This window comes from Conger conger, chromosome 3 (assembly GCF_963514075.1).
Source record: "Conger conger chromosome 3, fConCon1.1, whole genome shotgun sequence".
NCBI classification, from domain to species: Eukaryota; Metazoa; Chordata; class Actinopteri; order Anguilliformes; family Congridae; genus Conger; species Conger conger.
Genome location: NC_083762.1, coordinates 82,935,939 through 82,960,685, shown reverse-complemented (window position 1 = coordinate 82,960,685; position 24,747 = coordinate 82,935,939). Strand labels below are relative to the sequence as shown.

The 24,747-nt window shown below is 45.8% G+C and overlaps 1 protein-coding gene across 2 annotated transcripts in view; it reads left to right on the top strand.

Annotated features, from left to right (window-relative positions):
* LOC133123350 (sodium/potassium-transporting ATPase subunit alpha-1) overlaps positions 1 to 24,747 on the top strand; it is a 25,685-nt gene extending 938 nt beyond the window's left edge. The window contains exons 1-22 of one of the 2 annotated variants that reach the window (XM_061233740.1): positions 5,800 to 5,921; positions 8,365 to 8,472; positions 8,712 to 8,771; positions 10,723 to 10,926; positions 11,014 to 11,127; positions 12,294 to 12,428; positions 12,524 to 12,641; positions 12,903 to 13,171; positions 13,835 to 14,143; positions 14,424 to 14,558; positions 15,088 to 15,280; positions 15,932 to 16,107; positions 16,200 to 16,336; positions 17,255 to 17,405; positions 17,686 to 17,854; positions 17,947 to 18,101; positions 18,195 to 18,318; positions 18,423 to 18,568; positions 18,664 to 18,794; positions 19,075 to 19,176; positions 23,603 to 23,694; positions 24,564 to 24,747. In XM_061233740.1, the coding sequence (XP_061089724.1) occupies positions 5,910 to 5,921; positions 8,365 to 8,472; positions 8,712 to 8,771; positions 10,723 to 10,926; positions 11,014 to 11,127; positions 12,294 to 12,428; positions 12,524 to 12,641; positions 12,903 to 13,171; positions 13,835 to 14,143; positions 14,424 to 14,558; positions 15,088 to 15,280; positions 15,932 to 16,107; positions 16,200 to 16,336; positions 17,255 to 17,405; positions 17,686 to 17,854; positions 17,947 to 18,101; positions 18,195 to 18,318; positions 18,423 to 18,568; positions 18,664 to 18,794; positions 19,075 to 19,176; positions 23,603 to 23,694; positions 24,564 to 24,592 (3,069 nt within the window). In that variant the 5' untranslated portion in view covers positions 5,800 to 5,909 and the 3' untranslated portion in view covers positions 24,593 to 24,747. Of the gene's footprint in view, positions 1 to 5,799; positions 5,922 to 8,364; positions 8,473 to 8,711; positions 8,772 to 10,722; positions 10,927 to 11,013; positions 11,128 to 12,293; positions 12,429 to 12,523; positions 12,642 to 12,902; positions 13,172 to 13,834; positions 14,144 to 14,423; positions 14,559 to 15,087; positions 15,281 to 15,931; positions 16,108 to 16,199; positions 16,337 to 17,254; positions 17,406 to 17,685; positions 17,855 to 17,946; positions 18,102 to 18,194; positions 18,319 to 18,422; positions 18,569 to 18,663; positions 18,795 to 19,074; positions 19,177 to 23,602; positions 23,695 to 24,563 lie in introns of those variants that run through there. The other variant, XM_061233741.1, reaches the window with a different exon arrangement.

The following is a 24,747-nucleotide window of genomic DNA, read 5'->3' as shown; positions in this document are numbered from 1 at the left end:
CCTGTACCAGCCTGAGAGAGAGAATATACCTCCTGTCCCAGCCTGAGGGAGAGAATATACCTTCTGTACCAGCCTGAGAGAGAGAATATACCTCCTGTACCAGCCTGAGAGAGAATATACCTCCTGTACCAGCCTGAGAGAGAGAATATACCTCCTGTACCAGCCTGAGAGAGAGAATATACCTCCTGTACCAGCCTGAGAGAGAGAATATACCTCCTGTACCAGCCTGAGAGAGAGAATATACCTCCTGTACCAGCCTGAGAGAGAGAATATACCTCCTGTACCAGCCTGAGAGAATATACCTCCTGTACCAGCCTGAGAGAATATACCTCCTGTATCAGCCTGAGAGAGAGAATATACCTCCTGTACCAGCCTGAGAGAATATACCTCCTGTGCCAGCCTGAGAGAGAGAATATACCTCCTGTACCAGCCTGAGAGAGAGAATATACCTCCTGTACCAGCCTGAGGGAGAGAATATACCTCCTGTATCAGCCTGAGGGAGAGAATATACCTCCTGTGCCAGCCTGAGAGAGAGAATATACCTCCTGAATGAGCCTGAGAGAGAATATACCTCCTGAATGAGCCTGAGAGAGAATATACCTCCTGTACCAGCCTGAGAGAGAATATACCTCCTGAATGAGCCTGAGAGAGAATATACCTCATGTACCAGCCTGGGAGAGAGAATATACCTCCTGTACCAGCCTGAGAGAGAGAATATACCTCCTGTACCAGCCTGAGAGAGAGAATATACCTCCTGTACCAGCCTGAGAGAATATACCTCCTGTACCAGCCTGAGAGAATATACCTCCTGTATCAGCCTGAGAGAGAGAATATACCTCCTGTACCAGCCTGAGAGAATATACCTCCTGTGCCAGCCTGAGAGAGAGAATATACCTCCTGTACCAGCCTGAGAGAGAGAATATACCTCCTGTACCAGCCTGAGGGAGAGAATATACCTCCTGTATCAGCCTGAGGGAGAGAATATACCTCCTGTGCCAGCCTGAGAGAGAGAATATACCTCCTGAATGAGCCTGAGAGAGAATATACCTCCTGAATGAGCCTGAGAGAGAATATACCTCCTGTACCAGCCTGAGAGAGAATATACCTCCTGAATGAGCCTGAGAGAGAATATACCTCATGTACCAGCCTGGGAGAGAGAATATACCTCGTGTACCAGCCTGAGAGAGAGAATATATATGCAGACATTGTCCATGTGATTGGATGGCTCAGGCTGGTCAGCCCAGTGCGTTCGGTGCCATGGTAACCCGATCGATCGTTAGGGTTTTCTGGCGGATCTCAGACTGCCGTGCACCTGGGACTGGAGATGCAGACCTGCCCTGTTCTCTGGCTCTGTCTGTCCATCACACCATCACACTGCTGTTCTCTGGCTCTGTCTGTCCATCACACCATCACACTGCTGTTCTCTGGCTCTGTCTGTCCATCACACCATCACACTGCTGTTCTCTGGCTCTGTCTGTCCATCACACCATCACACTGCTGTTCTCTGGCTCTGTCTGTCCATCACACCATCACACTGCTGTTCTCTGGCTCTGTCTGTCCATCACACCATCACACTGCTGTTCTCTGGCTCTGTCTGTCCATCACACCATCACACTGCTGTTCTCTGGCTCTGTCTGTCCATCACACCATCACACTGCTGTTCTCTGGCTCTGTCTGTCCATCACACCATCACACTGCTGTTCTCTGGCTCTGTCTGTCCATCACACCATCACACTGCTGTTCTCTGGCTCTGTCTCCATCACACCATCACACTGCTGTTCTCTGGCTCTGTCTGTCCATCACACCATCACACTGCTGTTCTCTGGCTCTGTGTCCATCACACCATCACACTGCTGTTCTCTGGCTCTGTCGGGGGATGGGGGGGGGGGGGCGTTTGTAGCGCTCGATCACCATCACACTGCAACCCCCCTCCGCCCTCCCCTGGGGAGTTCTGCCTGCGCTCAAATGCTCAAATTCCTGCCAGCACACACTCTCACACACACTCTCACACACACACACACACACACACACTCTCTCACACACACACACACACACACACACACACATACACACACACACACACGCATACACACACACTCACACATACACACACACATATATACACATAGACACACACACAGACACTCACACACACATACACACACACACACACTCACACACATACACACACATATACACACATACACACACACACACAAATACACACACACACTCACACACATACACACACATATATACACGCATACACACACACTCACACATACACACACACATATGTACACATAGACACACACACAGACACTCACACACACATACACACACACACACACACTCACACACATACACACACATATACACACATACACACACACACATAGACACACACACACACATACACACATAAACTCACACATACACACACACACAAATACACACACACACTCACACACATACATACACACATATACACACATACACACACACATATACACACGTATACACTCGCATACACACATACACACACACTCACACACACACACACACACACACACACACAGCCAGCAGCATACACACACAATCAACTGAACACATGCACACAGCCATTAGCATACACACATAGCCATCATGTACACGCACAGCAATCTGCATACATTCACAGACAACCATTACACACAAACATCAATATGCAACATACATGCACACATGCATTACCGTACATGCACACATGCATTACCATACATGCACACATGCATTACCGTACATGCACACATGCATTACCATACATGCACACATGCATTACCGTACATGCACACAGCCAGGGTACTTGTGTGTATTAGTGGATTGATAACTCAGTGTCGGGTTGAAAACGCAGTTGAATGTGCCTGATGTGCCTGTTTTCACATGAATATTTTACCTCGGTCTCTCCTGCACAGGAAGAGAGTTTGTCATGTGATTCTCTCCTGCGAGTAACTCTTAACGGAATAAGACATTGTGTTCCTTATAGTTTTGGTTGGCGCAACAGGGGAGCAAAGGTTGGCGTGTTCAGTCGCGTGACGGACGGGGCGTGTTTGACCCGGAAGAGTGTTTAACCCCCCGCTGTGTGCCGTATCTGTGGTGGAGAATACTGCCCACGGGGGGTGTGTTCCTGCAGAATGTGCGGTCTGCACTCCTGAACCGCTCCACCTCTCAGCAGGTGTCTCTGCACCGCAAAATGTGACTGTCTTATCAAGTATTTTAATTAATATTAGCTTGTTTTAAGTTAATGTGTGCTTGACAAGTTAAATTTAGTTAGTCCATTGGCAAATCTTGACAACGATCTTGCCTTTGTGGCAATATTTTAGGACTGTATTTTGTCAAGTAAAATAAATACGTTTTTAATTTTTTTTTTAAGTTTTCCTGCTCAACATAAGTATTAAAATACATGTTTGTTTTCTTTGCTGTGTGCTCATACAGTATGTGTGGAGAGTGTGGGGTACAGAGTCATACGTGTGGAGAGTGTGGGGTACAGGGTCATATGTGTGGAGAGTGTGGGGTACAGAGTCATACGTGTGGAGAGTGTGGGGTACAGAGTCATACGTGTGGAGAGTGTGGGGTACAGGGTCATATGTGTGGAGAGTGTGGGGTACAGAGTCATACGTGTGGAGAGTGTGGGGTACAGAGTCATACGTGTGGAGAGTGTGGGGTACAGAGTCATACGTGTGGAGAGTGTGAGGTACAGAGTCATACGTGTGGAGAGTGTGGGGTACAGAGTCATACGTGTGGAGAGTGTGGGGTCACAGGGTCATATGTAGGTATGAGTGTCTGGTTGGCAGCACTTTCTTGCTCGTAGGGAGGTGAAAGGAGTTAATGAGTGCTGGAGGTTGCGCAGGGTTTGACGTCCGTATTAAAGTGTAACTTTGGCAAAGTGACCCTGTGTCAGGGTGGAGGCAGCAGCCTGAGAGACACTCGCCCTGTGGAATGTGTTAGTGGCCTGAAGCTTTCATAACTGACCCAAAAATAAACAGACTGAGAGAGTGTCAGTCCAGGAGTGTTGCCGCTGTGTCTGGGGCTGTGTGAGTTGTGAGTCTGTGTGAATCAGGGCAGTCATACATTCTACGATTTCTCATGGGTTACGAGTTGCTTGGATGCCCTCTCACACTTTGTGAGGTCAGATTATGACACCCAATGGAATATTGACACTATACGCACAGACCTCACACACCTGCAGAACTCAAGGCCATCATGCCCACAGTCTGATCAGCTCAGAATGGTATCTCACACTGAATGAGTAGCAACATTAAGTCCTAATGTTTTTGTTAAGATTTGTTCCTGATCTGAAAATAATAATGGAGAGCCTGTAAGTCATATATGTATGCCTGCCTTCACTGTGTGTCTATGACTCTCTGTATGAATCAAGGAGTCTGTGTGTGTGTGTATATGTGTGTGTAGTGTAATATTTCTCTGTGATTCGGTGTGTCATGTAACATTACTCTGTGAGTCTGTGTGTAGTGTGTCTCTGTGTGTAGTGTGTCTCTGTGACTCTGTGTGTAGTGTGTCTCTGTGTCTCTGTGTGTAGTGTGTCTCTGTGACTCTGTGTGTAGTGTGTCTCTGTGACTCTGTGTGTAGTGTGACTCTGTGTGTAGTGTGTCTCTGTGACTCTGTGTGTAGTGTGACTCTGTGTGTAGTGTGTCTCTGTGACTCTGTGTGTAGTGTGTCTCTGTGTGTAGTGTGTCTCTGTGACTCTGTGTGTAGTGTGTCTCTGTGACTCTGTGTGTAGTGTGTCTCTGTGTCTCTGTGTGTAGTGTGTCTCTGTGACTCTGTGTGTAGTGTGTCTCTGTGTCTCTGTGTGTAGTGTGTCTCTGTGACTCTGTGTGTAGTGTGTCTCTGTGACTCTGTGTGTAGTGTGTCTCTGTGACTCTGTGTGTAGTGTGTCTCTGTGTGTAGTGTGTCTCTGTGACTCTGTGTGTAGCGTGTCTCTGTGACTCTGTGTGTAGTGTGTCTCTGTGACTCTGTGTGAAGGACACAGTCAGTGTGGTGCCGCTACAGAACACCTCTCTGACAGAGGCTTGGCAGATACCCCCATCACTCACCTCTGAGCAACAACAAACAATGCAGAGTTTTCACAACACACAAACCCAATCTCCACACCCACCCACCCCCCCGACAACACTGCTCTGGGCCTCAGCCAATGGAAGAATATGCTGCATGTCTAGTGTTATAGTGTTTTAATCCTAATTTCACACATAGGCAGAATATCAGTCAACATATATAATAAAGTATAATAATACTGGTGACCTGGTGACATTTCCCCTGGGGAATACATCGTTTTAATTCATAGTATTCATTTTGTCTTTCATCACAAGGTCATATGTTTTCTCACATAAAGATAACCAGGGTAAATGGTGCCATTTATACTTCATCAATGCACGAGTTGTTAATAATAATTTGCAATGATTCTGTTAGCACCCCTGAAAGCACAGAATAGATTAATGTAGCGCAGCACTCCATTAAAATAGCTGATTTTTACAGTAGTTTTGTAATTTAATGTAACACACACACAGACGCACACACCCGCAGGCACACACACATAGACGCACACGCATTGCTTATCTAACTGTTTCCGTGGAAATCCGTTTTCAGCAGACTTCACTGAAAAGGAAGATTGTTTTTGAGCTGACCTACCTGCAGAAATGAAGGTTGAATGCATAAATCAATGAGAGGCTCCTCCCCAGACAGGGCAGGCTCCGCCCAGCGGTAAAGGTTGAGACGGGGTATTTAAGTGAGGCAGCGGGGTCGGGGGCACAGAAGGCTCTGGCAGGCGGGAGAGGAGGAACAGCCACACCACTCAGCACTGCTCTCAGACTTTGGACTCAAACATTTAAGAGGACTGTTGCACAAAACCAGCCACAATGGGACTGGGAGTAAGTTTACTTCTGTTCCTTTTTAACTGTGTTATAAATATAACTGTTTGTTTTTTAACAGTGTTATGAATATAACCGTTTGGATTCGGTTGTTCAGATTAAGAAGTTGTAAGAAGTTGTTTCAAATGTTATACTTTTTAACAAAGCTTTTGTGCCAGCGCACAAGTGAAGGTTTTGTTTTTAGACAGGGTCTCATCTTAGATTTGACCTCCAATGATCTCTACTGGATAGTCCCACAATGTCAACTGTGTCGACAAAAAACAAAATAAGCTACTGGCACTTCGACTGCTACATTACCATAACTTACCCGTCCTGTTTCTAACAGACAAACTCCCCAAGGTGAGTTTTTGTGCCTTTCAGGAGCTGCCTGAGTTTGCCCTATGCTTTCTTTCACTTTGCCAAAGTTAAAATAAATACCATTCATGAAAGAATCGAGTAGAGATATCTAAACTAAAAATATCTCAGTTTATAAACTAAACAGTCATTTTGAGTTCAGTTTAAGGACAAACTTGATTGAGTCAAGGCCAGTATCTACTGTGTGAAACTGGCAGTGGTCTGATAATAATCATGGTAATATAATAACAATAAATCATATTTATATGGCACCTTATCGTCAAACTGAACCTGCTTATCTCAAAGGGCTGATCTCTGCTGGGTCGAGCTGAATGTTCCTCAGGTTCTCTGGGGCAGTTAAACTCAAACGATACACGGTGATGCCATAAAACCACTCTCTGGAACAAGTGACAGTGCTATGAAGATCAAACAGAAATGCACCAATCAGAGAAGGGCAGAAAGAGCGGGCTAAAGGCTTGCTGTGCATGCTGGGCATGTCTTTGGCTTGTCTCCACAGAGGAACCCTTTTTAGTTCTTTATGGAAGCCTCTATCATAGGTGTGAAGTGTGAAAGCTCCCAGACCTAGATAGGGTTCTTCTATGGAACCACATGGTTCCTTTTGGAACCATTTCTTTTCCTGAGAGTGTATCTTGCTCCCCACCTGGGTGATGTGTTCAAGGGTATATCATACACCCTGGCTGGTGGTGTGTGTGTGTGTGTGTGTGTGTGTGTGTACATCATACACTCTGGCTGGTGGTGTGTGTGTACATCATACACTCTGACTGGTGGTGTGTGTGTACATCATACACTCTGACTGGTGGTGTGTGTGTACATCATACACTCTGACTGGTGGTGTGTGTGTACATCATACACTCTGACTGGTGGTGTGTGTGTACATCATACACCCTGGCTGGTGGTGTGTACATCATACACTCTGACTGGTGGTGTGTGTGTGTGTATCATACACTCTGGCTGGTGGTGTGTGTGTACATCATACACTCTGACTGGTGGTGTGTGTGTATCATACACTCTGGCTGGTGGTGTGTGTGTACATCATACACTCTGACTGGTGGTGTGTGTGTACATCATACACCCTGGCTGGTGGTGTGTACATCATACACTCTGACTGGTGGTGTGTGTGTGTGTATCATACACTCTGGCTGGTGGTGTGTGTGTACATCATACACTCTGACTGGTGGTGTGTGTGTATCATACACTCTGGCTGGTGGTGTGTGTGTACATCATACACTCTGGCTGGTGGTGTGTGTGTACATCATACACTCTGACTGGTGGTGTGTGTGTACATCATACACTCTGGCTGGTGGTGTGTGTGTACATCATACACTCTGACTGGTGGTGTGTGTGTACATCATACACTCTGACTGGTGGTGTGTGTGTATCATACACTCTGGCTGGTGGTGTGTGTGTACATCATACACTCTGACTGGTGGTGTGTGTGTACATCATACACTCTGACTGGTGGTGTGTGTGCACATCATACATTCTGGCTGGTTGCTGTTTGAAATCTTGAAATTAGTCATCAGTCTCCTTGGCAGTTTTTTGATACAAGAAGAAGAAAAAGGGAAGTTTAAGATCTAGGCAAGCAAACTTTGACCATATTTAACGACCATATTTAATGGACAGTCTTTTGTGGAAAGAGACAGGTGGTTCTGACATTGTTAGATTCCTGGTCTTCACATCTGGTTGTGGCAGTCACAGAGTGAGCTCTCAGAATGGGATTACAGAACCCTGACCCTCGATCTGCACTAAGAATCAGTCTGTGCATACTGAGCTTAGCTTTTTTAGTATTTCTGTTTTTCACACTAGATTGATGCTGGTTTAGGGCTGTGAGACATCATCACAAAGATGTTTTACCTTTCAGTCTGTACATGAGACACACCTTTCAGTCTGTATATGTGGCACTGAGACTCACCTTTCAGTCTGTACATGCAGCACTGAGACACACCTTTCAGTCTGTACATGTGGCACTGTTGTCTATCACTGTGAAGATATCTATGGTGGCAGTAGCTGCCGTGTGGCGAGGTATTAGATGGCGGGTCGATGGCGGGTCGCTGGTGGGTAACAGCAGCGTCTGCTCTCTCTCACACAGACGGGGCATGACAAGTATGAGCTGGCTGCCACCTCCGAAGGGGGAGGGAAGAAGAAAGCAGAGAAAAAGAAAAAAGACATGGATGAGCTGAAGAAAGAGGTGGATCTGGTGAGTCAGGAGTGTATGAGAGGGAACCCGAGGGGTGATGGTTGAGCGATTTGTAAGATGTTTTTTATTATTATAATTTAATCATTTTAATTTGTAATTTTCATTCTTTTAATGTGTATGTACGTGCATTTGACACAGAATGGGATTTATAGATACCAGTATTTTCCTTCATCCTGTGATGATGCAAGATTTCCCAGTTCATGAATTCCATGACACATTATAAAAATCTTTTTTTAAAGGATGATCATAAGCTGACCCAGGATGAACTTCACCGGAAATACGGCACCGACCTGACCAGGGTAAGTGTGCAATCAGTTAAGGATCTAAATGACAAGACTCAATGATTCAATGCAGATCTAAACAGACTCAATGATTCAATGCAGATCTAAACACGACAAGACTCAATGATTCAATGCAGATCTAAACATGACAAGACTCAATGATTCAATGTAGATCTAAACAGACTCAATGATTCAATGCAGATCTAAACAGATTCAGTGATTTGATACAGATCTAAACAGGCTCAGTGATTCAGCGCAGATCAGAACACATTCAGTGACTCGATGCGGATCAGAACAGGTTCAGTGATTCGATGCAGATCAGAACAGATTCAGTGATTCCGGGCAGATTTAAACAGACTCTGTGATTCGATACAGATCTAAACAGACTCAATGAGTTCAATATGTCATACTAGGCCAATGTGGAGGCTTTGGTCTCTCCAGATCTAGCTCCAGTGAACTTTCCTAGCATACTCGATGACAGATTTAAAAATGTCCTTCTCTATGTACCTCAAGGCCTATGTACCTGTGCCAGGACATTCAGAGCAGTTAGGAGTAGCTGCTGCAGGGAAACTTACTGAAACTCACCGAAGATAATGCCTTTCAACCGCATTTCCCTAGCAAATTTACTTTATACATTTTAATCTACATCTCTACTGTAGCAATGTTTTCATCCAAGTGTATCTTTGTTAGGTCTAGTAGACCAATGAGCACCCGCCCTAGAAACCACCTGACCACCTGAGAGCAGAGACCTGGAAGAACAGAACAGGGAAAGCCCACATTAGATTATAGAGTATAGGTTCTGCAGCAAAGCCAGAACAAGGAAACTGCACATTAGATTATAGAGTATAGGTTCTGCAGCAAAGCCAGAACAAGGAAACTGCACATTAGATTATAGAGTATAGGTTCTGCAGCAAAGCCAGAACAAGGAAACTGCACTTTAGATTATAGAGTATAGGTTCTGCAGCAAAGCCAGAACAAGGAAACTGCACTTTAGATTATAGAGTATAGGTTCTGCAGCAAAGCCAGAACAAGGAAACTGCACTTTAGATTATAGAGTATAGGTTCTGCAGCAAAGCCAGAACAAGGAAACTGCACTTTAGATTATAGAGTATAGGTTCTGCAGCAAAGCCGCAGTGTATAACGTGTGAGAACATTCATTTTGGTACAAGTGCACAATAGATCAATTCCATAATGAATTGAATCCAAAATTATTTTGTTTCATGACAGGAAAGGTTTTATGTTGTAATCGATATCCATTACAGATGGCAATGAGCCATTTAATTTGTGAATCCAGGAGGTTTTAATTTGTAATGAAACATTTTCAATAAAATCACCACATCTCCTTGGAGTTTTCACGAAATTGTGAAATGTTCAACACCAAACCATCTGAAACCATCCATGAACTTGAGTCCCTTACCCTGGATCCTAATACTGCTCCTTCTGTCTTAAGACAACTAAATAACAGGATCATAGTCATAGATCACACTCTCCATAGAGCATGTGACACATCCCACGGATTATAATTCAATTATAGTAACAGAGATATTACATTACTGCGTGAAATCATTACTTCTAATTTAAGGAATGAGTCTGGAAAATGTTTTCTAAAACATCTGTTTGTTCTTTCAAACAGAAATGATAGAATGTGTTCCTTGCTGTAAAATCCAGCTATGACCAGTTTAAATTGACCAGCTTCCAGCTGTTTCAAAACCTAGCTTGAGCTGGTCAAACCATGTTGAGCATGGAGCTGGGCTGAACTGGTCAATCATCTACCACCTGTTTCAAAACCTCCCTTTTAAGCAGGGCTGTGCAGAGAAGCAGAACTGTCTCATTGGAGCAGTTAATCATATATTCAATCATATGAATCGCTTTAAAGGAAATGAAAGTTGGGAATGGTTTTGAAATAGTGTTTTTTTGCAGCTCAATACCCAACAGCCACTGGTTATGCCAACATTGTCTCCTGTTTTAGGGACTGTCTTCCTCGCGCGCTGCGGAGATCCTGGCGCGCGACGGTCCGAACGCCCTGACCCCTCCGCCCACCACCCCAGAATGGGTGAAGTTCTGCAGGCAGCTGTTTGGTGGCTTCTCCATGCTGCTGTGGATAGGAGCCATCCTCTGCTTCCTGGCCTATGGCATCCAGGCTGCCGCAGAAGATGAGCCGGCCAACGACAATGTGAGATAAAGGATCAGATGCCACCTTTTTTCTGTCTGCTTTATTTATTTTAGTAAGGCCTCATTAACTGTACGCACCTGTGTGCAGCTGTACCTGGGTGTGGTGCTTTCCGCTGTCGTCATCATCACCGGCTGCTTCTCCTACTACCAAGAAGCCAAGAGCTCCAGGATCATGGACTCCTTCAAGAACCTTGTCCCTCAGGTAAGAAAAAAGGATTTGGTTTTGCACAGCAGGTTTTAACAGTTCAAATTAGTATGAACAGACAACCAGAAATCTCCCTGGCATTGATGATGTATCACTGATCCACATTAGTCATACTATAAGGGCGGATGATTATTCCTTAGTGTCGTAGTAAACAGATTTGTTTGATACTCTGATGAGAAAAGTAAATACAAATTAGCTTTTCCCCTTTGTGGGTGCACTTACCTGTGAAAATACCTGCACGTATTTATACTGTATGTTCATGACAGACCACAAAATCTCCTTAATATCCAACCTAGTTTAATATCATGCCTTTGCTTCTTAGCAATTTAATTTCCATTTGCTCTGTATCATTTGTCTTCAACTTTTATGAGGGTGTGTCTAAGGTCCACTGCTTCTAAGTAGCATTCTTTATGCAATCATGGTAGTTTTTATTTTGGCCAGAATTCTACTTTAAATTCAACGGGGCGACATGGCTCAGGCAGTAAGAGCAGTCGTCTGGCAGTCAGAGGGTTGCCGGTTCGATCCTCCGCCCAGGCTGTGTCAAAGTGTCCCTGAGCAAGACACCAAACCCCCAACACCCCCAACCCCTCACCGACTCCACAAGTGCTAACTACCCCCTCCCCAACACCCACAACCCCTCACCGACTCCACAAGCGCTAACTACCCCCTCCCCAACACCCACAACCCCTCACCGATTCCACAAGCGCTAACTACCCCCTCCCCAACACCCCCAACCCCTCACTGATTCCACAAGCGCTAACTACCCCCTCCCCAACACCCACAACCCCTCACCGACTCCACAAGCGCTAATTACCCCCTCCCCAACACCCACAACCCCTCACCGACTCCACAAGCGCTAACTACCCCCTCCCCAACACCCACAACCCCTCACCGATTCCACAAGCGCTAACTACCCCCTCCCCAACACCCCCAACCCCTCACTGATTCCACAAGCGCTAACTACCCCCTCCCCAACACCCCCAACCCCTCACCAACTCCACAAGCGCTAAATACCCCCTGGGTCAAAAATCGCTGCCCTCACCCCCCCGGCCCAGCCGAGGGAAGCAAAAAGGCCAGAGCCTTGCCTGTGCTAAGATTGCAGTTTCCGTCTTCAGAGTGTATTTTTGCTGAATGGTCTTGTTGTTGTCGATTGCCTCTGCTAGCAAGCGCTGGTTATCCGTGACGGTGAGAAGAACAGCATCAATGCTGAGGATGTGGTAGTAGGAGATCTAGTGGAAGTGAAGGGAGGGGACAGGATCCCAGCTGATCTGCGCATCATCTCTGCACACGGATGCAAGGTGAGACCTCCATACTCCTCTCGAAGGATCCCCAGCCCTTCAGCAGAGCCCCATGCTCAGTGTAGGGCTCACGGTGCTTTCTGTCTGTCCCACAGGTGGACAACTCCTCCCTGACTGGAGAATCAGAACCCCAGACTCGCTCCCCTGATTTCTCCAACGATAACCCCCTGGAGACCAGGAACATCGCCTTCTTCTCCACAAACTGTGTTGAAGGTAAAGGAGAACTCTTAGGGGCACAAAGTGGCAGGTTTATAGAAGACTTCCTACACACCAGGAAGTACTTAATTATGTCTTTGCAAACAAAAAACTGAGTGGGTTTTTTAAAGATGCCAAAGTTAAGCAAAAAATATTTTTTAGCTGGCAAAAATAGTGCCTGGAGAAAAAAAAACAAAACTGAATGATCTTTGATTTATAGGCTGGGAAACCTCAAAGCAAATCTTTTTCAAAAATCATGCTATGTGTTCCTCCTGCCAGGCACTGCCCGTGGTGTTGTGATCAATACCGGTGATCGCACAGTGATGGGACGAATTGCTACACTCGCCTCCAGCTTGGAAGTGGGACGCACACCCATCTCCATCGAGATCGAGCACTTCATCCACATCATCACGGGCGTGGCTGTCTTCCTGGGCGTGTCGTTCTTCATCCTGTCCCTCATCCTGGGATACGCCTGGCTGGAAGCCGTCATCTTCCTCATCGGAATCATCGTCGCCAACGTGCCCGAGGGACTGCTGGCCACTGTTACTGTGAGTATAAAAATTTACTGAAATTAAAGTTGAGTGCTGGGAATGCCAGGGTCTATACCAGGGTTATTGAGGGCCAGCGTGTCATACTGCCTGATCATTATTAAGTGAAATCAGGTTGTGTAGTGTGTCTGGAGCAAACATCTGCAGCCACTGCAGGCTTGGTCTATGCCAGTGTAAAGTGTGTTTTCTGGGTCCAAGCGCAGAAGAACATTTCCTAAAGTACAGAATAAATCACAGAGTGACATAAAGGCCTGCTTGGTTTCAGAAGAGTCATGCAGCAGAAGTGGAGTGGAAGGCATTTTAGAGTACAATGCAACTTCCTGAATATGACTAATGTGGTTAATGTAGAAGAATTACTATTGTTAAGGAGGGGCATGACTCCAATAAACCAGATTATGTTGTCAGTTGCTGAACGAATTCCAGGCAAAAGGTCACACACAGATACAGTAACTAGAGGACTGAATGAAAGGTAACTGTTGTCTTTCATACAGGTCACTTTTATTTATCCGTAGCATAATGCACAGAACACAGCCGACTCCAGGTGATGATATTCCAGTGGAAGGTGGCTGATACTTTAGTCCTAGTTATGGAGTATGAAATAACAAACCTGGAGGGTGTTGATGCAGCAGTGGATCAGAGCGGTGTCCTTTGCCCCTTCCTCAGGTGTGTCTGACACTGACTGCCAAGCGCATGGCCAAGAAGAACTGCCTGGTGAAGAACCTGGAGGCTGTGGAGACCCTGGGCTCCACCTCCACCATCTGCTCCGATAAGACCGGCACCCTGACCCAGAACCGCATGACCGTGGCCCACATGTGGTTCGACAACCAGATCCACGAGGCCGACACCACCGAGAACCAGAGCGGAACCTCGTTCGACAGGAGCTCTGCCACCTGGGCGGCTCTGGCCCGTATCGCCGGCCTGTGCAACCGAGCCGTCTTCCTGGCTGAACAAAGCCACGTGCCCATCCTCAAGGTCTGTCCTGCTGGATCTGTTCATAACCCCAGTCCTCTTCATAACCCCCATCCCATTCATGACCCCATAAGTCCTAGTCATAACCCCAGTCATACGCATTGCCCAATTCTATTCATGAACCCTCATCCTATTCATAACCCCAGTCCTCTCCATAACCTCATTCATAACCCCAGTTCCATTCATTGCCCAAGTCTTATTTCTTACCTGACCTGGATGGAGGTGCAGGTGAGAGACAGACTAATTCCCAGGCTTATGGCTCCTCCCCTTTTCTCCTTCACAGAGAGATGTTGCAGGAGACGCCTCTGAGTCCGCCCTGCTGAAGTGTATTGAGCTGTGCTGTGGCTCTGTGCAGGAGATGAGAGAGAAGCATTCCAAGATTTCAGAAATCCCTTTCAACTCCACCAACAAGTACCAGGTACATGCGTAATGGGAGGAGATCAGCTGTAGCTTCGGACTCCTAGCCCACACTGCACAACAGTAAATATAATTATACCATAGAGCAAAAGATCCAGGCTCCCAGCGAAGGGCACAAGCCTGTTACTGCTTCTCAAGAGTTGACTCCAGACTGTAACAGACATTCACATCCTAACTCATGTCTCTGAACCCATGGACCATACAGTGAGGTAAAGATTATAGTGAACGAATTGAGTTATCCTTTTACAAACAACCATTTCAAATTGTATCACACTTCCATAGGCTAGCGTTTAAGTCAGGAAGAACAAAGCTAATTTGTGTATGAATTTAGAATGGTGATTAAACTTGTCCTGGACTACCTGAGATATGTTGAATGATTAAACAGTTTAATGAACATGTACCAAATCCAATCAAAATCAGGTATTCACCCAGACGATAGTATGCATTTTTGTATCCCCCTTTACATGGAAAAGGTTAAAATCAACAGAAATCAGAATCTAGATTTGATCATCTCTTTGTCTTCCTCGTAGCTGTCCATCCACAAGAACTCTAACACCGCAGAGACTAAGCACCTCCTGGTGATGAAAGGTGCTCCAGAGAGGATTCTGGACCGCTGTTCCACGATCATGATCCACGGCAAAGAGCAGCCCCTGGATGATGAGATGAAGGATGCCTTCCAGAACTCCTATGTGGAGCTGGGAGGCCTGGGAGAGAGAGTGCTGGGTGAGACAAGATCCCATGATCCAATGGGACAAACCATCTAAACATCTATTCTGGCCCTTGAAGCAGTTTTGTTCAACTATAAACCATTTTAAACAGTTCAATAGTTGCCATTTAACACACGACTCCTCTTTTTACAATATTATATTAGAAGACAACTGCTTTTGCTCAAAATACAGAATCTTACCACATACATGAAGATTGTAAAAAGCTTGTGAAATTTTAAATCTGGAGCAAAGAATACAGTATGGCTGGGAATGTGGTCACACATTCCTCTCGTGATAGCCGAGCAAAAACACCCGATGACCACCCACATTCTACGACACTTATTCAATTCTTTAAAAAATGTAGTGATGAAAGTACTTAAATTAAAATGCCATACTTGGAACATGGAGGCATTCCAGACTGTTGACATTTAGAAAAAAGTAAATGAAAGGTTACAGGTAAAAGAACAAAGAAGTGATACCTTGTGATACTTAGCTGTAATGTATACAGAATTTGCAAGGGAATTGTTTGGTTAGAGACGTGGATATTGCACATTTAACATGAAAGAAAACATTTTTGTAAGTCCCCTCAGTGAGTAATTTAGGGTTTCTTGGGAAAAAACACCTTGTTTCTAGATCTCATGAAGTTCTCCTTCTGTCTGCTGTGCAGGATTTTGTCAGTTCTTCCTCCCGGATGACCAGTTTGCTGACGACTTCCAGTTTGACACGGACGAGGTCAACTTCCCCACGGAGAACCTGTGCTTCATTGGGCTCATGTCCATGATCGACCCGCCCCGTGCAGCTGTGCCCGACGCTGTGGGCAAGTGCAGAAGCGCTGGAATTAAGGTGTGTCCATCGCCTTCTCCCTAACACGGCCAACAGGCAAACTAAAGCAGTGCTCAACACCATAAACTCAACTTTCTCTTCCCTTATTTCAGGTTATCATGGTAACTGGTGATCATCCAATCACTGCCAAGGCCATCGCCAAGGGTGTGGGTATCATCTCTGAGGGCAACGAGACCGTAGAAGACATTGCTGCTCGTCTGAACATCCCAGTTACTGAAGTCAACCCTAGGTATGAATATACCACTTACTGAAGTCAACCCCAGGTATGAACATACCACTTACTGAAGTCAACCCCAGGTATGAACATACCACTTATTGAAGTAGGGCAGCCTGTAGTGTAGTGGTTAGGGTAAATAACTGAGACTCGCAAGGTCGGTGGTTCTAATCCCGGTGTAGCCACAATAAGATCCGCACAGCCATTGGGCCCTTGAGCAAGGCCCTTAACCCTGCATTGCTCCAGGGGAGGATTGTCTCCTGCTTAGTCTAATCAACTGTACGTCGCTCTGGATAAGAGCGTCTGCCAAATGCCAATAATGCAATGTAATGTAATTAAGTCAACCCAAGGTATCATGTGATGAGTAGATTAGTCCAGTAAAACACCACATTTGAGAAAGAAGAACATCGGATGAGAAAGCCAGAGATGTCAGTTAGGAGGAATCAGAGATTATTTCTTTGGTCAGTCATGAGATCAAAACAGTACAAGATCAAAAATCTAAATCGCAAAAAAACACTTTCATATGTGTGTAAGGTCAGGGCACGGTTTCAGCATGTGTTCATGAGCTCTAGGGCTGTGCATTGAGGTGCTGGGTGTTGGCACTCTCCCTAAGGGTAGACAACAGGAAATGAAGGGTATTAACCATGATTTACAATGAAGTGAATAATATATCCTGGGGAGGTGCAATCCACTGCCCTGGTTTAGGTCAGTATGAACCAAATCCTCTTAGGAAATTCAGAGGGGAAAAAAAGACAGGTCGTGCCGGGACATTCCCTAGTACTCCCGCCATTCCTGGGAGGACCTTGCCCAGGATCAGGCATGTGACCTGCCTGGCTGTCCGCCATTCTTACAAGTATGACGGGCATTAGCAGGGTTTGGCTGAATGAAGGATTGTGGAGTCAGGAGTGAGACTTTATGCTTCCTTCTCTGCAGAGACGCCAAGGCTTGCGTGGTCCACGGTGGAGACCTGAAGGATCTGACCCCAGAACAGCTAGATGATATTCTGAAGCACCACACTGAGATTGTGTTCGCCAGAACCTCACCTCAACAGAAGCTCATCATTGTGGAAGGCTGCCAGAGACAGGTAATGATGATAATAATAATATTAATCATCAGCATCATCAATCAAACAAATCACCTCTGCCACCACCAATCGTTTTGTGACAATCTTATATTATTTGAGAAAATGTTTTCTCCAAAAAAACAAACATATGCCGTAAATAATGAGAATTTCAATGGTATTCATTGTGTTCTAGAAGTGAATGTAGTAATTTATTGTAAAAAATCTGTAATTTTGATTTGAAAAGCTAACGGCATTATGACGACTCATGTGTGTGTGTGTGTGTGTGTGTGTTTAAACTCAGGGTGCCATCGTGGCTGTGACTGGCGATGGTGTAAACGACTCCCCCGCTCTGAAGAAGGCTGACATCGGTGTTGCTATGGGCATCGCTGGATCCGACGTCTCCAAGCAAGCCGCCGACATGATCCTCCTGGACGACAACTTTGCCTCAATCGTGACGGGAGTGGAAGAAGGTAAACGCACCTTGCTCACTCTGGCGCCATTTTAACAGCCGGTTTCTCCAGAGCACACCATAATGTTGGGCCTCTGTGAATGTTCCCTCCAGGCCGTCTGATCTTCGACAACCTGAAGAAATCCATCGCCTACACCCTGACCAGCAATATTCCCGAGATATCCCCCTTCCTCCTGTTCATTATCGCCAACATCCCCCTGCCCCTTGGCACAGTCACCATCCTCTGTATCGACTTGGGCACTGACATGGTAGGAGCACCAACCGTTCTGCTGGAGATTCATTCACTCAAGATGTGGTGTGAGTTTGACTGCTAACACTGGACTCCTCTTATGATCTGCAAGGTCCCGGCTATTTCACTGGCTTATGAAGCAGCTGAGAGTGACATCATGAAGAGACAGCCCAGAAATCCCAAAACAGATAAGCTGGTGAACGAGAGGCTGATCAGCATTGCCTATGGTCAGATCGGTAAGAGTCCAGGCTTTTTAGTTTAGTCAGGTGTTGAGTGAGAGGGTGGATGTATGTTGGTTTTGTGGAGGTCTCTGAGCTCCTCATGCTCTCCATCTCCCCAGGAATGATGCAGGCTACTGCCGGGTTCTTCACCTACTTTGTCATCCTCGCTGAGAATGGCTTCCTACCCTCCACGCTGCTAGGAATCCGTGTGAAATGGGACGACAAGTACGTCAACGACCTGGAGGACAGCTACGGCCAGCAGTGGGTCAGTACACAGCACCAGGGACCTCAGAAAGACAACAGTGAGCAGAATCTAAGTTGAATGAAAAACTAAACCACTCTCTCTTTCTTGTATCTCAGACATACGAGCAGAGAAAGATTGTGGAATACACCTGCCACACTGCTTTCTTCGCCAGCATCGTGATTGTGCAGTGGGCTGACTTGATCATCTGCAAGACCAGGAGGAACTCCATCATCCAACAGGGGATGAAGTAAGTAGGACAAGCAGTAACTCCCTCATCTATCTCACCATGCCCCTGTCTGCTTAGCCCTGATTGGTGTGACAGGATTTCCTGATTTATTTTGAGCATGTTTGTGGAGCACCACCCTATGTGTTTGAAATGCACATCTCTATGTTCATGTCTTGTTATTTCAGTTTAGCACCAAATAAAAAAAAACATTATGTTTTCCTGTATGTTAATCTCAGCTGGAGAATTGTGTGTATTCAGAGATTTACATGAAGTTAAAATGTGTATATTTTTCCCACTTCAGGAATAAAATCCTCATCTTTGGGCTGTTTGAAGAAACCGCCCTGGCAGCCTTCCTGTCGTACTGCCCAGGAATGGACATCGCTCTGAGGATGTACCCTCTCAAGTGAGTCCTGCCTCTCCCTATAAGCCAATCAGCATACAGGAGAAGGGTCAGGGCTTGGTCTTACGAGCCAATGAGAAAGCAGGAGAAGGGTCAGGGCTTGGTCTTACGAGCCAATGAGAAAGCAGGAGAAGGGTCAGGGCTTGGTCTTACGAGCCAATGAGAAAGCAGGAGAAGGGTCAGGGCTTGGTCTTACGAGGCAATCAGCATGCTCAGGTTTGGCCTCATTGCAGTAGAAGGTCAAATATCCAATAGGCGTGCAAATGTGTGATCAGTCTAGGAATTACAGCCCTTTTTATACACAGTCTCCCCTAAACATAATTGGACACGTTAGCTAACTCTGAAATAAGTGTGTCATGCTTGTCAGGCCTGTACTGTATCCTGTTGGTTTCTGGGGCTTTTTGCCTTCAGTTCACTCTTCATCAATGAAATGGATGAATTGTTCAAATGGTTCATGATTCATAGTGTTATTGTCCTGCTGCAAGGTGGTAAATTTTCAAGCAATTAGTTGTATTTGAGCAAATAAGATGAAATATACTTCAGAATACATCCTCATGCTGCTATCAGCTGCTACGTGATCAACAAGGAGACAATAAGTCAATAGGTCCCAGGGGCTCCATGTTTCACAGAGGTGGTATGCTTTGGATCATGGGCAGTTCTTTCTTTCTCTATACTTAGAGAACCACATGGTAATCCTGTGCCTTCCCCTACTCCCTCCTCATCTTCACTTTCCTCTTTCCATCACAGTGGTTCATGCTGATACTTGTCTCATCTGTCCATAAGACACTGTTCCAGGGCTCGACAGTTTTTTAAATGTAGTGTTTAGTTTAACTCTAATTGGGCCATTCTGTTCTTGAGGCTTAACAGTGTTTTGCATCTTGCGGTGAACCCTCTGAGGTTATGCTGGCCTAATCCTCTCTTTATGGTAGCCTGTCACATCTATGCGTACATCCTGGAGAATGTTCTTCATCGGTTTAACAGTTGAAAAGGGTTTTTCTGCTGGGTAGCTCACTCCGTAGAAGCACCATTGTGGCACTTGAGTGAGCACTATGGTGTCGGATCAATCCACGCTATGCCGACTGTGGCCGCAACCTCAGGGGAGCAGTGTGCAATGTAATGACTTCACTCAGGAGAGCAGTGTGTAGTGACTTCACTCAGGAGAGCAGTGTGTAATGACTTCACTCAGGAGAGCAGTGTGTAATGTAGTGACTTCACTCAGGGGAGCAGTGTGTAATGACTTCACTCAGGAGAGCAGTGTGTAGTGACTTCACTCAGGAGAGCAGTGTGTAGTGACTTCACTCAGGAGAGCAGTGTGTAGTGACTTCACTCAGGAGAGCAGTGTGTAATGACTTCACTCAGGGGAGCAGTGTGTAGTGACTTCACTCAGGAGAGCAGTGTGTAATGACTTCACTCAGGAGAGCAGTGTGTAATGTAGTGACTTCACTCAGGAGAGCAGTGTGTAATGACTTCACTCAGGAGAGCAGTGTGTAATGACTTCACTCAGGAGAGCAGTGTGTAATGACTTCACTCAGGGGAGCAGTGTGTAGTGACTTCACTCAGGGGAGCAGTGTGTAATGACTTCACTCAGGGGAGCAGTGTGTAATGACTTCACTCAGGAGAGCAGTGTGTAATGACTTCACTCAGGGGAGCAGTGTGTAATGACTTCACTCAGGGGAGCAGTGTGTAATGACTTCACTCAGGGGAGCAGTGTGTAATGTAGTGACTTCACTCAGGAGAGCAGTGTGTAATGTAGTGACTTCGCTCAGGGGAGCAGTGTGTAATGTAGTGACTTCACTCAGGGGAGCAGTGTGTAATGACTTCACTCAGGAGAGCAGTGTGTAATGACTTCACTCAGGGGAGCAGTGTGTAATGACTTCACTCAGGGGAGCAGTGTGTAATGACTTCACTCAGGGGAGCAGTGTGTAATGACTTCACTCAGGGGAGCAGTGTGTAATGACTTCACTCAGGGGAGCAGTGTGTAATGACTTCACTCAGGGGAGCAGTGTGTAATGACTTCACTCAGGGGAGCAGTGTGTAATGTAGTGACTTCACTCAGGAGAGCAGTGTGTAATGACTTCACTCAGGGGAGCAGTGTGTAATGACTTCACTCAGGAGAGCAGTGTGTAATGTAGTGAATTCACTCAGGAGAGCAGTGTGTAATGTAGTGAATTCACTCAGGAGAGCAGTGTGTAATGACTTCACTCAGGGGAGCAGTGTGTAATGTAGTGACTTCACTCAGGAGAGCAGTGTGTAATGACTTCACTCAGGAGAGCAGTGTGTAATGTAGTGAATTCACTCAGGAGAGCAGTGTGTAATGACTTCACTCAGGGGAGCAGTGTGTAGTGACTTCACTCAGGAGAGCAGTGTGTAATGACTTCACTCAGGAGAGCAGTGTGTAATGTAGTGACTTCACTCAGGGGAGCAGTGTGTAATGACTTCACTCAGGAGAGCAGTGTGTAGTGACTTCACTCAGGAGAGCAGTGTGTAGTGACTTCACTCAGGGGAGCAGTGTGTAGTGACTTCACTCAGGAGAGCAGTGTGTAATGACTTCACTCAGGAGAGCAGTGTGTAATGACTTCACTCAGGAGAGCAGTGTGTAATGTAGTGACTTCACTCAGGGGAGCAGTGTGTAATGACTTCACTCAGGAGAGCAGTGTGTAATGTAGTGACTTCACTCAGGGGAGCAGTGTGTAATGACTTCACTCAGGAGAGCAGTGTGTAGTGAATTCACTCAGGAGAGCAGTGTGTAGTGACTTCACTCAGGGGAGCAGTGTGTAGTGACTTCACTCAGGAGAGCAGTGTGTAATGTAGTGACTTCACTCAGGAGAGCAGTGTGTAATGACTTCACTCAGGAGAGCAGTGTGTAGTGACTTCACTCAGGGGAGCAGTGTGTAGTGACTTCACTCAGGAGAGCAGTGTGTAATGACTTCACTCAGGGGAGCAGTGTGTAGTGACTTCACTCAGGAGAGCAGTGTGTAGTGACTTCACTCAGGGGAGCAGTGTGTAGTGACTTCACTCAGGGGAGCAGTGTGTAATGACTTCACTCAGGGGAGCAGTGTGTAATGTAGTGACTTCACTCAGGAGAGCAGTGTGTAGTGACTTCACTCAGGAGAGCAGTGTGTAATGACTTCACTCAGGGGAGCAGTGTGTAATGTAGTGACTTCACTCAGGGGAGCAGTGTGTAATGACTTCACTCAGGAGAGCAGTGTGTAATGACTTCACTCAGGAGAGCAGTGTGTAATGACTTCACTCAGGAGAGCAGTGTGTAATGACTTCACTCAGGGGAGCAGTGTGTAATGACTTCACTCAGAAGAGCAGTGTGTAATGTAGTGACTTCACTCAGGAGAGCAGTGTGTAGTGACTTCACTCAGGGGAGCAGTGTGTAATGACTTCACTCAGGGGAGCAGTGTGTAATGACTTCACTCAGGGGAGCAGTGTGTAGTGACTTCACTCAGGAGAGCAGTGTGTAATGTAGTGACTTCACTCAGACTTCACTGTCTGAGCTACTCCTGCTGGCCATCCAGGCGCCTGTTGTTTGGTTACCTGCATGAATGGGTTTAATCAGGTCCTTCTGTGTGTGCTAGGTTTGCAACTATGGTGTGAAGAGAAGCTGTTGGTGACAGGCATGTGTTCTGGAGGAGGCAGCAGGGTCCGATATCAGCCAGCTTGCACATAGCTTGTGAATTGGACTTTGCAGATTTGGGTGGCATTGGAGAGATATATATATATAATATAAAAGGCTGTTTTTCTTCACAATTCAGAGTATTCATTGGTCGTCCACTACTTCTGCAGTCTACCAGGTTGTTTGTAATTGCTGAGCTCACCAGTGTGCCTAGGAGTGCGCCACACATTTGATTGTGGCACACCCAATGTTTTGCCGATGTCTACATTTCAGCCTCATTGGGGTCTCATTGGCATTAAGATTTATTTGGTCCTCATGTTGAGAGACTCCAGCAACAGACTCCAAATGCAAAGGCCACACCTACAATCAGCTCTCGGGCTCTTGTTCGCTTTCTGGTGCTAATGATGCAAAGTTGCAGCTGTGCAGCCAGTTGTCCCATTACTATTGCTCCCCTAAAATGGGGGTCTACGTAAAAAATCTATGCAATATTTCCTACGCAGATCACCTGATATGGATGTGAATACCCTCAAATTTAAACTGACAGTTTGCATTTTCAGCTCATATTCATTGTTTTATTTAGAATTGCTGGAGTACAGAGCCAAAACAACAAAATGTGGCATTGGATTTAACTGTATATTCGGGAAGTACTGGTGATCTAATGACTAATGGCAGCTGTAGTCCTGTGCAACTTTATAATAACTTCATGCATTTCTAATCATGATTATTTGATTTCCTGATGGATGACATGATTATTTGTTTGTGTTTTTTGAATGTATGCTGAATGGCTGGATACGTTTTGTGTTTTAGGCCCTCATGGTGGTTCTGTGCCTTCCCCTACTCTCTGCTCATCTTCCTGTACGATGAAGCCCGGAGATTCATCCTGCGGCGCAATCCGGACGGTAAGCTGCTGAGATTCCATCCACCGATCCGCACACAATCGAGATCAGCTGATCCGCACACAATCGAGATCAGCTGATCCGCACACAATCGACATCAGCTGATCCGCACACAATCGAGATCAGCTGATCCGCACACAATCGAGATCAGCTGATCCGCACACAATCGAGATCAGCTGATCCGCATACGATAGAGGTCATACATCAGCTGATCCGCACACGATAGAGATCATACATCAGCCAATCCACATACGATAGAGATCAGCTGATCCGCATACGATAGAGATCAGCAACACAGAGATTTTTGAGACAGTAGCTAACCCGTATACACACTGTCTGTAGAGCTTTTATTCCCAAAGCAGAACTGCTGTCTGGCTATGCACCTTATGCTTATACACACACACACACACACACACACACACACACACACACCCCGCTTCACACAAAAGCATCACTGTGCTTCCATGTGGTTTTTTTTGTGTAGTTTTTTTTTCATGCGAGGCATTTTAAAGCTTATGCATGTCACACACTGGATTTCTATTTGGCTAATTAGCACAGAACATTCTGTGTAGATTTTAATATGGATCTGAATGTACTGTGTAGATTTTAGTATGGATCTGAATGTACTGTGTAAATTTTAGTATGGATTTGAAAGTAGCGTGTAGATTTGGGTATCGATATGGAAGTGGTTTAGTGATTTTGGTATAGATGTGCTTTTAGTATGGATGTCAAAGTGCTGTGGAGATTTTAGTATGGATGTGATTTTAGTACGGAAAGTGCTAGACTAGACTTTAGTATGAACCTGAAAGTGCTGTGTACAGACCTGCAGGGCAGAGAATGCGTTTCCTGAAGCCATTATTTCTCTGTTGCAGGTTGGGTGGAACGGGAGACATACTACTGAAGCGTTCTGCCTGCCCCACACATTCTGCCCCACGCGTTCTGCCCCACGCGTTCTGCATGGTTGTCTTGCTGCTCGGAGATTTCACTGCAAGCCCTTGGGTTCTATATGCACGTTTTTAACAATGTGATTTTAAATAAATGGTTTGCTGGGTTTGA